The 16,332-nt window shown below is 42.7% G+C and overlaps 1 protein-coding gene across 1 annotated transcript; it reads right to left on the bottom strand.

Moving 5' to 3' along the window:
- Positions 1-14,053: 14,053 nt before the first annotated feature.
- SLN (sarcolipin) lies at positions 14,054-15,999 on the bottom strand. Its single transcript, XM_015852231.3, has 2 exons — positions 15,900-15,999; positions 14,054-14,670 (listed from the first exon to the last, which is right to left on the bottom strand). Exon 2 carries the CDS (start codon positions 14,563-14,565, stop codon positions 14,470-14,472), a length of 96 nt encoding a protein of 31 aa, XP_015707717.1. The 5' UTR covers positions 14,566-14,670; positions 15,900-15,999; the 3' UTR covers positions 14,054-14,469.
- Positions 16,000-16,332: the final 333 nt, after the last annotated feature.

The raw sequence follows: 16,332 nt of genomic DNA, 5'->3' as shown, positions 1-16,332 counted from the left end.
GATCAACATATGACCATCTGAGCATTGTAGTTCTCTGAGAATGGCTCAGATGATCTGTAATTTCCAGATAACTGCCCCGTTATCTCTGTAGCCTGCAACCAGACTTTCACCTCTCACTCCTCACCCGGATTTTTGTCCAAATGTTTGCACTAATGGATCTTCCAGGCTACGCTGAGAAAAACAAAATGTCTCTCCTCTGTACATTTGCACTGATAACGTGGTGCAGCTAAAAATCACATGAATTATTAAAATAGATGTTTTGCAGAAAACAATCCTGAAAAAAGATAAGAAAATGAATTATTCATTGTTTTCCTTGGTTTGCAGCAGTGCAGGTTTTCTATGAGACTTGCCAAAGATTAGACAGGAGTTTTCCAACAAGATCATGTAGAAATATAGCAGAATTGGCTTTGTACGTTCCCCTGTGAACAGCACGCAGAGAAATCAGGTCATTACTTATTCTAGTAAAGGAAACTGTTCTTCTCTATATAGAGCTATAATTAGAAAAGGAGATTTAGCTATAAAGCCTCTGAGCAAGAACCGAGTACAACAGCTTAGATCATAATGAACTATGGGGAATGGCAGAAGATTTATTTTCTGTGGTGCTGTGTTCTTAGACCTGTGCTCTATTGCACCAAAGGACTGTAAAACCATGTAACTAAAGGAATTCTGTGCCCCAAAATGCTTATGGTGTGAAACAAAGGTGAGCAAAACAGGAGAACATTGGGTTAGCACCTATGAGCACGGTTGTCAGCCCTGCAGACCAGAGTGAAACAAAAGGAGCTGGAGAATGGAACACGGCTATGTGCTTACGGACTCCTTTTCCCTATTGCAGGGGCAAACATGAAGATGGCATGTAGAGATGACTGTGAAATACCAAACCAATGGACAACAGAGCACGGTTTTGTAACATGCTATAAATTAGGACAGATATATCCCTGGTGCATACAACATGTCTGGGAAGGTCCTTGAAAGAAAATGCAATATATGTGTTGAAGGAAGGATTCATAAAGAGGTGGGTCCAGACTTGCAGATGTGGGATCAGGAAAGCCACAGCACAGGCAGAACTGAACTTGGTAAAGGAAGTTAAAAACAATATGAAGGCATTCTACAGAGACACTGGCCAGAAGCGACAGGCCAAAGTGAGTGTACATCCCTTGGTAAATGTAAAAGGAGAGCTGGCTCCAGTAGATGAGGAGAAGGCTGAAGTACTGAATGAGTTCTTTGCCTCAGTCTTCTCTGGCAGCCAAGTATCTAATATTTCTCACCTGTGTCCAGGTCTGGGGCCCCTGGAGACGGTCCGGAGGAGGGCCACGAAGGTTATCAGAGGGATGGAGCACCTGCCCTACAAAGACAGGATCAGGGAGCTGGGCTTGATCAGCCTGGAGAAGAGAAGGCTGCAGATTGACCTCATTGCAGCCTTACAGCACCCAAAGGAAACCTACAAACAGGAGGGGAGCCAACTCTTTCAAAAGGTTGATAATAGCAGGACAAAGGGAAATGGTTTTAAGTTGAAGGAGGGAAGATTTATGTTAGTTTGGGGAAGTTCTTTACTATGAGAGTGGTGAGGAACTGGCACGGGCTGCCCAGAGAGATTGTGAGCACCCCGTCCCTGGAAGTGTTCAAGGCCAGGTTGGATGGGGTACTGGGCAGCCTGGTCTAGTATTAAATGTGCAGTTTAGCAGGGATTGGAGCTTGATGATCCTTGAGGTCCCTTCCAACCTAAGCCATTCTCTGATGATTCTATGATCTGAGCCTGAGAAACTTAGGATAATGTGGGGCAAGTTTCACGGCTAGAGATGAATAGTTAAGGCTGCGCTTCATAAGAGAGACCAGTCACAAATTATTAACAAGCTGTAGGCACAGCCAAATGTAAAAATTTGAGGAGAGTGGAGTAAGGAAGCTGAGCAACTTGGAACTGTATTAAGGTTAAAGTTTGAACAGAGAGGACATTCTGATAGTTCTTTATACTTCACATCCTATTGTGTCAATAGGATGTGAACCTTACCTAACTGATGAGAACGGCATGTGGTCTGCACCTTCTGCCACAGACCTCTCAGCCTGAGGCAGCCTATGAAATTTGTCTGCTTTTCCTGGGTGGAGCTCCCCCTACTTTGACATGGCAGAGGAGAATGCCAAGTAGAAGAATGTAGTTATCAGCCTCTCTCTGTCAGGGATTTTTATGATGCTGATTTGCTCTTTCTCCCATTTAACCATTCACATTGGTTTATTAGTTCGAATTTAAGCCAGTGCACATACACTTCTCATTGGTTTTCATGTGTCTGGCCCACTGACCCTTTAACTTCTCTTCCTTTCACCCTCTGTTGCATACTTTTGGCAGACAGCCATTTTGTGGAAGATATGAGTTTTCCTTCCTCTGCCTCTGGGGCCAAAAAGGAGCAGGAAAAGAACTTTGGGAGCAGAGGTCTGTACAGGCACCAGCCCCTTTAGTAAGCCCCCTGCTTGCATTCTGCCCTGCCCCAGTTCACGGGGTGCTGCTGTGACACTGGGGACAGGAAGGTTGCTCTTAGTTTGGCCATCTCAAGGCTGCTGCCTCCAACTGTTTCACTTCTTACTTGAGGGCTGTGGATAAGAGGCATGAGTGTATGGCCATATTAGGAAAGCAGGCCTTCTCCAGCTCTGCTACCAGTTTGGTACACAGGAATGTTCTGCCCCTAAAGCACAGTCTGACTCTTAACAGGTTCTTTCCATAGAGAATCAGCCTCTCCTGACTCAAGGGATGGATCTTACCTGTATTATTCTATTTCATGACTGAGGTCAGCCTCAGTTAAAGTTGTACCTGCCTGCTGTGCAGTGTAAATTTACAGATCTGGCCAGAAGCAGTAAAATCAGCAAAAGCAAAGAATAGGGCGCCCTGGCTCTCAGCATAGAGTTATAGTCCCAGAACAGTGTTACCCTTTCATTTGCTGGATGAAAAGGCAGGTCTGAGGGAGCTGTGAACATCAACTACCCACTGAGTGGGTCAGAAAGTCTCCCTTGATCAGTGATGTGAGTGCCCTTGTGTTAAAAACTACCCTCCGTGTTTATATCCTGGGAGACTATTTGAAAAACCAGGCAGTGACTCTGCCAGCATGTAGAAATAAATACCAGCACTTTTGGAGTACTGAATTCTTTTCTAATTCCAGTGGAGATCCAAAAGCTACAGTGAGGTCATTTGGAAACCCGCAGCAATTCAAATCATTTTGGAGCTGCCTGAACAGCAAATAATAGAGATGAATACTGGCACTTCAGTGTATCGTTCTATATTCTTAATTTGCACTTATACATGAAAATTAAACAACCCTGGCTATCAGCAGTATCTTTTGTGATTCTCTTATATTTATTTTGGATGTGTATAATCACTGTGTATGAGCCTCATGCATAATGATAATTAACTTCTACACCACAGTACTATTCCATTATTTTTCAAGTATAGCAGCGACAGCTCATAGACATTTGAGTGATGGAAGTTAGAGACTCCACTTCCTCACAGAAAAGAACTGTCTTTTGGTCAGAGAATTGTAGGAGGCAGTTCAACCAATATCATTTGAATTAGATCATCTGTGATGCTACTGAAAATTCAATCAGCACTATAAAAATAATGTCAAATGACTAAAATTTAGATAGGCTGATAAGGATGTAACTTTTTTTCTCTCTTTCTTTACAAGATCATGTTCTCGAATAAAAAAAAAAGGAGATTGAGAGATACCCATAGGCGCACAGAAACTAGGAGTGATGTGTTACCTGCATGTGCACTGGGACTTCTACATTCGTCTTCTATTCTGCCAGAGGTTAATTCCAGCATACCACAGCTCACTGCTCCTAGAATCAAATCAGTTGTAATCAATTGATTTTTGTTTTCATACTAAATTGCCTGACACAAACATTTCCATAGAGGGGGAGAAAAATCATGCTTTAGAAAATGCCCTTATTTATTTATTTTAAACAAGACCACACAACATATTTCAACAAGCTTCTATCGTATGACTAACTCCAAATAACCTTATTCCAACCAGGACAAATAATACTTGGCATGTCAGAAGGAGTTCAGTTCCAGAGAATCCCAGTAAATGGTCAAATACCTATTCATGATACAGGGGAAGATGAGTTGCAATGGAAAACTGTCATGGAGATATCTAGATCAAACTATGTCTATGACAGGGGGGCAGTAGGTCCGTGGGCCCCCAGCTCCCAACAGATGAGAAGGGAAAGGGGTAGGGAGATGGGAGCTGGGCTCAAGGAAACAAACAGAGCAGCAGCAACAATGTAAGGAGAAAAAAACTTATTTTACTAACTATGATGTCAGAATGCAATACAATATAATAAAATCTATTTGAAATTGAGGCTAATAAATAAAGCGAAATGAGTGAGAGAGAGGTTTCTGAAGACCAAGAAGCCTACTTTGAAATTGAGGGCGCAACAGCTTGGAAGCACACCCACACCTGCTGCCAAGCAGTGAGTGAGAGAGCGAGCATCACTTCCATGATGTGTTTCCCTCTCTGATCATGAGGTCCTCTGGGACATGTAGTTCTTCTTTGTGCTGTACATGATGTTATGATGTGGAATACCAATAGCAAAAATTACAAAACCACAACAAAAACAATGAATGTTATTCCATTAGAATGTGGGAGGGCGCTGAATCCTCAGTTCCTCATTCCCTGTTTCAGCCATTAGAAATCCATTTCAAAACAACAACAAGTAACTGGGAGTTCTTTTAGAGCCAAGCACCATGTTTTGTAGTTGGTGAGTAAAACTTTTGGGAAGGAAGTTTTTAGGATCTTAATTTATCTACTATAACAGCCACACTGTTGTCATAGCTGAAGTTTGTATTACTCAGTATACATAACACATAGAAGACATTGCCTTGTGATGCTTAAAGCTGTTATGCCATCATTCTGCAATATTTGAAGTCCGAACATTAAAACAATGCATTGAAGTAAGAATTTAGACCCTCCAGGCAGAGGGCACAACTTCCTCTGTTCAATATTTAGAACGTTTATATAGAAACGTTTCTCAGTTTCTATAGACAATGAGCTAACCATCCTGCCAGTGCCCTCATTTTGTCTTTTTACTCGTTTCTTTGACCCGCATCCTTACCTGCTCCATCCATCCATCCAAGGCCGCACTACCGCGTAGGCTAGAGGAGCGTCGTTTCAGCACCCTGGACAGCGCCAAGGGCCGCGGCGGAGGGCGGCGCTGCTGCTCAGCGCTGCCGGGTCGGGGGAGCAGAGCAAGGAATCGCAAGGAATTGTAACGATACTGGGAGGTTTTCATTCAATCTATCATGTTCTCCCCACCGTGGAGAAAGACTCCCATGCTTTAAGGCCTGAGGAGATCCAAATAGGTTGCATCAGCCTGGAGGGAATCTGTAGCATCTGTCTTCCTATCCTATATCAGTCAAGCTTGAAGAAAACCGCATGGAAAACTTTGCTAACGTTCGAGCTCATTACTTGTTTGTTTGTTTGTTTTGCATGGAGAAGATTTTATTGCTTTCTCCTTTGCTGCTATGTTATGTGTATTCAAAGGCTGTTGTATCTTTTAACAATTCACTTTCATTTGGCCTGGTCCCATCCCCAGTGAGGTTTCCACTGCCCTGTGCTGAGGCTTCCATTGGCTGCCCCTGACCGGCTCTGTTCCTTGGACTTTCCATCCCTTGGTGATGGGAAGAGCCCCAGCTTCCAAGCCCTGCCCTGCTGGGTTGGGGAACCTCCATAGAATCATAGAATGGCTTGGGTAGGAAGCAACCTCAAGGATCATCAAGTTCCAATTTCCATGCCACAGGCAGGGTTGCCATCTGCTAGATAAGTACTGGATCAAGTTGCCCAGTGTCCCATCCAGTCCGGCCTTAAAAACCTCCAGGGATGGGGCATTCCTGGCTTCTCTGGGCAATCCATTCCAGCACTTCACCCACTGTCTCAGTAAAAATCTTCCCCAACATCCAATCTAAATATCCCTTCCTTCAGTTTAAAACTATTCCCCATTGACCTATCACTATCTCACCTTGAAAAATGTTTCACTCCTGCTTATAAACTCTCTTTAAATATTGTAAGGCTGCAATTACATCTTCGTGCAGCCTTCTCTTTTCCAGGCTGAACAAGCTCAGTTCCTTCAGCCAGATCCATGGTGCCCTAATGACAGGTAAACTACAAGCAATAAATCTTCAAAATACCTTTTCAGTGTTTACAGTCTGTGGCTTAACATTCCTGTGGAGCCAGTAAGTCTATCCTCATATTTAGCAGCTCTTGATAGTAATTTTTTTCTTCCACAGATTTCTCTAAACATTTTAAAGTATATCTGTATTGTTTTCTTTCAGAACATCTTGTACTTCTGAGTTTTACGGTTTAGTTTTACTCACTGGAATGCCTTTATTTATGTTTATTTGAGGGACAGAAAAAGCATGAATAGTCAGCCCATATGGCCTTATTCGTTACTATTCTCATCTTTCCTTCAGTCATCTTGTTTCCTAGCTAAGAAGAGCTCATCTGCTTCATTTATTCTCACAACAAAGTTGTCACAATGATTTTTGTTGTTATTATTTTTCCTCTCTGCAATTTTTCCAACACTGAGAATGGAGTTGCTGTGATTGGGGAGCACTTTGAATTCAGACCCGTATCCTTCCTGTGTACCGATATCTGCCATGCTCATTACTTTGTGTGTTGAAGGCATTTTCTCCGTATGTGGCCTATTTCACCTTTGTCAATCTTGAATGCTATCCACCATTTTCTTATTTATCATTTGCCATTGAGACAACACTGTAACTCTTTTATATGACATCTATGCCACCAGCAAATACTGCAATCTTCCTATTTAACTCCTTTTCCTGTAAATATGCTAAACAACGCAGTCTCTTCTGGACATCCCTCCTCTAGGCAATTTCATGGTTCATTCCCACTTCCTTTCTGTCTTTCAGACAGTTAAAGGGAGAACTTTTCCTTCTATGTCAGGAAAGCTTGGGTTTTCTTAAGTGTATCAATCAGTTCACTTCTACTGACATGGTCACAGAAAGTAGTTTCCCTCTGGTGAAGCCTTGCTCTTTTTTTTCACTCATATACCTATGAATTCTATATATTCTCTGCATGAGGGTTTGGGTTTTTTTGTTCATCTGTTTTCTGGTTGGTTGGTTGGTTGGTTGGCCAATATGGAAATGAAACTTGCTGGACTTTAAGTCTCCAGCTCTCCTTTGCAGTCCTCTTAAAAACTGATATTGTTTATGTCACCTTCTATTCCTCTGGTACCAGTCTCACACAAGCAATAAATTACACTCCACATAAACTAGACAGGTAATTTCATATCTGAGTTCCTCAAAAATCACTGGCTGAACATCACCTGCTCCTTGTGATATATGACGGTACATTCTATTGACTTCTGACTCATCAGCTGAGACCAGTTCTCCAACTCATCATCTGCAGATAAGTTCTAGCATGGAAAACCTCCTAAGCCTTTCCACAGTGAACACTGCTGCAGATAATTAATATACCATTCTTGTAGAAAACCTGTGTTCTCTGAGCACTCCTTTACCTACTGTTTGTAGACCCTGCAGTCTCTGTGGCAGCTTTCCTGTTTCTGTTGTCTTTTATTGGTAGTTTTTAATGCACCTGCCTTATTGTTACTCAGAATATTTTCCTTGCTCTCCTTATGATTCTGTATTTAATCTCTCTGATTTTATTTTAATTTTTTTTCCAATCTGGATGCAATTTCTGGGTTTGAACAGCAGTATTTTATTAGTAATTATTTCCTGATTTTTTTTTAATTTTTCTTTTTTTCCCCATATTTTGCTAATTCTTCTTGTAGCCTTTCCACTCCCATAAGAGTGTTTCACTCATGGACTGCAGTTATTATCACATTGTCATTTTTCAAAAGTAGAATTTTTATCCTGGTCTTGTGTGCTCTTCATGACTGTGATGTCTGACTGCCCAAGAAATAAGAACTTCTGTTGTTTAAAGAAAAAAAGAGCTTAAACTAGAGCCCAACATGACACTGATCCACTTTATGGAGGGGATCAGTAACAAAATCTTTCCATGACTTTGCATCTAGAAGATGAGCAGAATAGGTTTGAAGATTGCTTTTTATGCAGACAAGTTTTCCCCAAGCCTATAGGGGAATATATTTTCAGTATTTTCTATGCTCAGCTGAGTACTGCCTCAACACAGAAAGACTATAAAGGGACCGTGACTGTTATGCAACAGGTTCCTGTTTCTATTCTCAAGGAAAAATTTATTTAGCCTCATCATGACATAAAGTTGATTATATCTTATTGAATAGTTTCAGTTTAATCTTTATGTTGGTCCACAAGTGAAAGTGCAGCTGATATACACAGATGTACAATTCAGTAGGGAACAATCCTAGGCTGGAAAACCTACAGCTTAGAGTTTTCAGTGTTCATGCTTGTTAGCTTCTGATTTCACTTTGTTTTATACCATCAAGAAACAGAAACACATTCAAAAAAATACTGGACTACATTTGAAGTTAGAATCACAGACCCATTTGAGTTGAAAGGGACTGCCAAAGGCCATCTAGTCCAATCCCTCTGTGGTGAACAGGAACACCTACAGCTCAGTCAGGTTGTCCAGAGTCTGGTTGAACAGCAAAATGGCAAAATACTGCAGGGAAAAGAGGTACATGCAAAATCCATTCTATATTATTTATTGCTCAGCTTGTTCCACAGTTCTGACTAAAAAATTATGTTGCTCCCATCAGATACCTTGTAGCATGCACCTATTCACAGCAATGCGCCAAAACTGTGCCACTGCCACGAGGCCCAAAGATAAAAGCCACTTCCTGGATTCTGGGCAGGGAGAAGCACTTTAGAGATGAGGAAAAAGGTCATTTGGAGGAGAGACATGGAGCTTTGTCTGCTCTCCTGGGGACACAAAGGGGCACGCATACAAAACCAATAGATGAAGAGTCTCAGGTTGCACCAGAGGAGATTTAGGATGGATATTAGGAAGAATTTCCTCATGGAAAGCGTGGCCAGGAATTAGAACTGGCTACCCAGGGAGATGGTGGTGTCACCATCACTGTAGGCATTTAAGTTTTATGTGCATGTGGCACTAAGGGACATAGTCTAGTGGTTGATTTGCAATGTTAGGTGATGGCTGGTCTTGATGGCCTTAGGGGCATTTTCCAGCCAAAATGAGTCTGTGATTCTATAAAGTCACATCTCACCATACCCAGAGGTGTTCAAGAAATGTTTAGATGTTGTACTGAGTTACCAGTGATTGATAGGTGGATGGTTGGACTGGATGATCTTGAAGGTCTTTTCCAACCTTGGTGATTCTATCATTTAGATAACAATGGCTGCCAAAGGCAAATAATTATTATTAATCATCACCCTCATCCACCCATTGCAAAAGCTGGCAGAATATTGGTGCAATACAGAAAGCACATCAACCGTTCATTTTGCCTGAGTGTGTGCTTCCTTCACTCCCTCACCAAACAGCCAAGTGCAAGCAGAGATTAGCATTAGCTGATAAGCACAATGGAGCCTGCTTAAAAATACTGTCATCTCTCTTTAGAAGCTGACAGCTGAACTGTTAAGCTAAGAGGTCAGAGTTGATTGGCTTGAGCTGCAGCTGTATACAGCCCTGGGAAGGATGCCAAAGGCTTTTCCAGCTCTGCCCCATGAGAGGTAAGCCCTACGCACAAGGGGGAGGTTAGCTCAGCTGTGTAGGTGAAGAATGATTTAGGAGCCCTGGTGATGGAATCCCAAAGTGTGATCAGCTGTCAGTTTTCTTGATCCTTCCTAGCTCACTGCACCAGTAAAATATAGATAATTGCTGTGCAAAGTTCTTCTTGAATTGCAAAGGCGCCTATTGCCTTTGGGACACTGCCAAATGCAGTTGTATAAATAGAATAGCGCTGGACTTGCTGTGTAGCAAGGAAGTTATTTATGCGTAATATTTTCTTGGTTTGGTCCGGAGAAAAATTCCATGTATACAAAGGAATGGGATCTTGACATAGCTGAGAATCTTCTTTTTGCCTTCCTTTCTCCATCCCTTGTTTTCTGTCATCTACTGACCACACTACACACACACACACACACACACACACACACACACAGCGTGTGATTTTTTTTCCATGGATAACTGAATTTCGAGTGAATGTGAAAACTAAAAGTATCAGGAAGAAAACAGTGGTTTACAGTCAGCCCACTTAGAAATGCAGCACCTGTGGTTCCTCACTGTCAATAGTTTGTTTTTCCCATTCTCTCCCCTCATTGCAGAAAAGCTTCCTGCCCTGTGGCTCAGAGGTGGTGGCTGCTCTGTGAGAGCTGCAGGTTATTGCTCCCATGATAGACATTGCCTGACTCGGAGTATGGGCGATGGAGGGGAAAGTGGGCATGAGTCACTCACTCTACAGCAGCCATGGCATAATCCAGGAGCAAAATGAACACCACTGGTTTACAGCACAGCATTGCTTCAAACTAGCATTCTTTACAATGAGAATCTGGGCGACGAGATTCCTCTTTACAACTTGTACAGAAAAGGCAGTAGAGTGTGATGTACTCCAGAGTCATGGAGTGGTTTCAGAATCATAAAAATGACAACAGGTTTCACTGGCAAAGAACAACAGCCAAGGTTTCCTTTTTTTTTTTTTTTCTGGAATTTTAACTTTCCTTGACAAGAACACTGCTCTTAAAAAGGGGGGAAAATGAAATAAAATAAAATAAAATAAAATAAAATAAAATAAAATAAAATAAAATAAAATAAATAAAAGAACAGCACAGAAAACCGTTTTGACTGCAATCATTTTTGCTAGAAGCATTTTCGTAAATCCCATTGAACAATCTTTAAATATCTTGGCAAAATTGTAAATCTTGGTGCCTAATATTTGGTTCTTAGGTTGTGATCCAGGCACCCCCCCTAGCAGTCTGATTTTTCCCAAGAGCACGTTGCACATGCTGTGTTTTTGATTTCTGCAGTGTGAAGTGCTGAGTGCTTAGCAATTCTGAATTACCAGGCCCATGGCCAAGTTTCTGCAGTCTGAACATCTAAAATTAGATAGCTAAGATCTGGTCCAAAGCCCAGTGAAGTGAATGGGAAGGCCGCTACACTGGTTCTGGACAAGTTTAATTAATTTGTACTTAGATACCAGGAAACAAAAGTACCTTGTTAGGGTTCAAAAGCAGGCACAGCTTTGCTTGAATTTGGTAGTTCCTGCAGTGCCTTCTAACAAAGGTGGGTAGGAGGGAAAACAGGTTGAGTACAGTGATGCTTTTTCAGAGGTACAGTCCAGCCCTTGCACCTGGAGTGCTGTTCCCGGTGCTGTGCTTCCCAATACAAGAACTCCACACTGGAGAGAGTGCAGCAGAAAGGACTATGAAGGTGATCAGGGCTTAGAGTAGCTGCTGTAGAAGAAAAGGCTGGGAGAGCTGCAGCACCTCAATCTGGAAATGAGAAAGCTCAGGAGTATTTTATCAGTATCTATGTAGTTTACTCCAAAGGTGATGCCTCCTATTTACTTCAATGGAAACTACAACTGATACAAAGAGCACAATAACATTGTTAACATTGTTTGATAATGTCAGTGGGTGCCAGTTTTTCTGCATGGAGGAATTCATTGTCACACCTTTGCTTCATACACATTTCTACATCAGCCATCATTTTGTCAGACTGTCCCCTGCTATTGCATCTGAGCATAGGAGAACACCTTTTGATGGTTGGGGTGGATGAGTACTGGAATACACTGCTCAGAGTGCAACTTTTAGGAACAATTTAAATGTATGTTTTGACTAAAAGAATTATTCTGAGAAACGAAGGGCAAATCACCATTAGTGCAGAATTGCTCTGATGCTCTCAGTCTCCCTTATACTTTAAAGTGCTGGTGACAAAAAACAGTAAATACAGAGAGCCATCACTCCTCCAGGGTGTCTCTGGCAAACAGAAAGGTACAAGAGAGGGTTTGAGACTCCAGTGTAACATCAAATATTTGCATTTGTGTCCCTCAAACAATGGAATCTGCCTGCATGTGTGCACTTATAGGACAAGAGGAAATGGTCTTAAATAGTGCAAGGGGAGGTGTAGGTTAGATTTTAGGAAAAAATTCTCCAAAAGAGAAGTATTGGTGATGTATGGCACAGGCTGCCCAGGGAGGTGGTGGAGTCACCATCCCTGGGGGTGTTCAAGAACAGTGTCCTTAGGGACATGATTTAGAGGGCATGATGGTGGGGAGTACTAAGATTAGATGATCTTAGTGGTCTTTTCCAACCTTAATGATTCTATGACTCTGATTCAGATGATGTCCTTTGTTGCTCATGTGCCTACAGACCAATGCAATCATGTCATATCAGGACATCTAGTTCTGTTGGCTGAATTAATTTTTTCTGTCAGTTTTAGGCCAATGGTGTAATTCAATGTAGGCAAATAACCCAACCTTTTATTTGGAATCTGCCTGAAAAGAAAATGATTTGGACAGCATTCTCATTCTAACACTGAGTTCAAGGTGTCTACCCTTACTCGTGCTGAAGACAGATGCATGAATGCTCCAGAAAAGGCTGATGGTTGAAAGCTATGGGTGCCCCAAACTCTCAAAGACTTTCTTCCCATCTGAAAGCTCCCAGGGCCGCTCTGAGTTGTGTCTGTCCCCACTGCTGCTGTCTCAGCTGGGAAACCCACACCTTCATTCTTTCATTGCTAACTTGTGACGAGACCAAATGTGTACTGTTTGCTCATAACAACACTCTCTTTGGGAAATGCTCTCATGTTCTGGCACTGGCTTAAAAGCCTCAGCCCTCCCACGTGGCAGCGATGTCCCTGGTGAAAGCTGTGATGCGTGGGAGAACCCAAAGATCTATTTTTGATCTTCAAGGGAGGTCTGACTATGCTGGCTGGAGACTCAGTGTTCAGCAGGGGTAAGGAGTCACGGCTTATGAAAGATGAGAGTCTTTCATGCTGAATTATCAAGTATTCACCATATTTAAAAATAGATCTTTCTGTGTCCTTCGCCAGCCACTCCTGTGTGCCACAGCCTATAAACACAAACAGACTGTGTAAATTAGTTAAATTACAGCAGCACTAGTGTGAGGTATCTCCAGCAGAGACAGGCTGCAAATTCATTTCCATGTTTCAGTTTTCTCAGTGTTTCCTTGAGAGGAGGTTGCCTCACCCTTAGCCATAACCTGGAGCAAACAAGAGTTGACTTTGCACCAGGGTTTCTTGCAGCGGTGGGAAGACACCACAATAGACAAAACAACACAGGACAATAGGACAGTCCCCAGCAGTCTCTAAGCACCAGGCACAACTAACAAACAGTGCTATCACCATCGTTTTGTCTCTTTCCTTAAGGCTGTTCCAGCAGTTACTCCTCCACCTAAAAAAACCCAGAGAGCAGACAGCAGTAACTGTAACAGGGGCTGTAACAGGGGCTGTAACAGGGGCTGTAACAGGGGCTGTAACAGGGGCTGTAACAGTAACAGCCCCACAGTTTTTCCCACCTGGTACAGGATCCTGTAGAGCAAAGAGATCTGTGTCAGCAGCATGGCACACCTATAGCTGCCTTCTTGTGTTTTTAGAACAGAATAGCATAGAGTAGAGTAGAGTAGAGTAGAGTAGAGTAGAGTAGAGTAGAGTAGAGTAGAGTAGTCCAGATGTAAGAGACCTACAGAGTTCATAGAATCATAGAATGGCCTGAGTTGGAAGGGACCTTAAATGTCGTTTAGCTCCCTACTCCCTTGCAGCACAGCATGAGCTCCTCTCCACAGGCACAGATCCAACAAGCACAGATCAGCCCTAAATAGACTCTGGGAATCCTCATTCAAAATCCAGCTTCAGAAAATATAATTATCTGTGATATAGAGGCTCTCTTTGAAGTCTACCTCCACAGCACAGGTGGCATAAGTCACATTGGACATAAAAGTTGCTGGAATCGACTCATCCTGTGTGGCTGAGCATCAGCGAACCTGCAGGATCACAGCTGTCACTATACAGGAATTCTTTGTGAAGTGCAAATAAAAATCCGGGTGCCAGAGGCAACCAAACCACCAGAGCTGTGTGACACACCGTGCTCCAGCTATCAGTGGGTCTCACCGTGAACAGCACTCAGAAAAGCTACAAAAAAATGGTTTTACATGTTCTTTATTGAGGTGAAACAAGATCAAGCGAACGCGGGGGTTTCACATTTCTTTCTGCTAAGCAAGTCTGTACCTTTTATGCTGGCTAACAGACAGACCCACTGCATGCTGCAGGGGTTATACCCTGCCCTGATACCAAAGAAGCAGGTGCGTGGGCAGAGGGGCACAGCACTTACAGCCACATAAGACATTTCCTCAGGATCTCACATTTTACAGCTGGATCAGTGCAGAATAAAATAATTACACCATCACAGACCCATTATAAACGTGAACACAGGCAACAGAGACTAGAGAGTAAAAAAAGATCACAGCATCCCGAATTGACCAAAAGCTCATAACAGAGATGTGTTACTGGCGTCTACCCACAGAGACCCAGATTAGCTCCAAGAGTTTCTGACCATCCTTTACTCCTGATAGGACTTCACCAGGAGCCACATGAGCAGCACAGTGATGAGGACAATCATGAAGTTGAGGAAAAGTTCTTGTGTGGATCGCTCCATTTTGGGGGATGTTCGGGGCGAGCAGAGGTCAGCGGGCAGAGCAAAGAGAAGCCAGCAGGGGCTTAGCAGGGAGCGTCCTTGAGCTCAGCCTTCAGGTCACAAGCTCTTGTAAGGAAAAAGGAAAATACGTGAGGAACAGATACAGGAAGGCAAGTCTGACAGAGCTATCTATATCAGCATGAATAAATGTTGGGTTTTGTGCCTAGAAGTTAATCAGCACTGCGGGTGCTACAAAGCAGCGGCCATCTCCAGCAGCTTATCGCCTTCTTGGATTGCCAGCATTTGACAAGAAACCATCTCAACGTCACCCCGAAACATTTCTCCCAAGGAGGAGCAGCCCCTGGAACTTTGCATTTCAAATAAATAAAGACCAAACCCATGTGTGACTTTGAGTTGATGTACACTGCAAACATACTTCTGTTCAGCGTTCTCTAGACTCTGAGGTTTGTTTGCATATTTCATATTTCAAAGAAGAGAGTTGCAGAGCATTCTCCTATAGAGAAAAGCTAATACATCCCTAGGATTTGTTAAAGCTAATAAAGCTAAGAAACCTCTCAGACCTTTATCCCAGACACTCATCGAGCATTCCTTAAATAATCTTCTCTACAAATAAAATTTTGCACAGAAATACTACAGCTGGAAAAAAAAAAAATGAATTTCAACTTCTCCTATATGTTAGAGGAGAAAGCAATGAATTATTGATGGTACCACTACAAGTGCACAGAGAACTTAGGGTTAGGCATTCTCCTTTCTGAAGAACTTCATAAACATTGTGAGTTAATCCTGTGGGTGAAATGGGATTTTCACAAGAAACTTCTGACTTCCCTGCACTTTCAAGCCCTTCCAGGTCTATAGCAATTCCATTCAAGTTATATTCAAAAGCCATTCTGTTGGTTATTGGTTTTATTTACTTTATCACAGCAAGTTTTGCACTTTGCATGTTCATAAGTTCGTACAGAGAAATGAGGATGCTTTATCAGGAATGTCACGCACCAATCCCATCTGCATGCCATGTGAATAAAATAAACCCCTTAGACAAATGAGGCATAAGCTCTAGACAAACAAAGAATTTCAGCACGCAACCAAAATCTTCAAAGAGAAGAGAAGCCAGATTGGGCTGTTGTACCTATGGTGCAAACAGGAGAAGCCTTGGGACCATACCAGAGTGAAGGCAGAGGGTTTAAATAGAAACTGCTTGAGTTTGCAGATTAAATATTAAAAGCCTACTGCATGCAGTTCATAAATTCCTCCATTCCCAAGCTGTTCTGCCAGCCTCCCGTATCCCTGGGCAAGAGAAAATCTGACCTAATAAGTAAGCCAAGTTTTTTTTTTACCTTATGAAGGTGAACGGGACCCAGTGGTTCTGCCTCTGGGGCTCTGGGGCACTGCAGATACAATTTCTCTCTCAGCTGCTGCCTATCTCCCACTCGATCTGGTGCCTCATCCCACTGTGGGAACTGAAGTAGTCTGAGGGAGGAGAGCAACAAGTGTGTTGGCTGCTCAGGTGCTGACATCACCCCCAAAATATTTTAAAAGGGCTAAGCTGGGCTGCAGGGTTTGATTAAGGCTGTTTAAGCTGCAGGGTCTATGAGCTGGTTTACTCACATCAGCTCTCCTCTCAGCATGCTGTGCTGGGAGGCAATGGGATCTTACAGGGCATTCCTTGTGTCCCCTGGGGTCTTCTCACCCAGCATGGAGAAAAGGCAAGGAAGAGCAACGTGCAGAAGCTCATGTGCTGATTTCAGCAGCTCTGAAGATCATTTCCAG

This window comes from Coturnix japonica, chromosome 1, assembly GCF_054131305.1.
Source record: "Coturnix japonica strain WE chromosome 1, WE-NBRP24, whole genome shotgun sequence".
In the NCBI taxonomy this organism is placed as follows: Eukaryota; Metazoa; Chordata; class Aves; order Galliformes; family Phasianidae; genus Coturnix; species Coturnix japonica.
Note: the sequence above shows the minus strand (reverse complement) of the source record. Positions and strands in the feature narration are given on the sequence as shown.

Excerpts from the sequence above, each read along its gene's own strand:
- SLN (XM_015852231.3), bottom strand. The coding sequence starts at position 14,565 with ATGGAGCGATCCACACAAGAACTTTTCCTCAACTTCATGATTGTCCTC.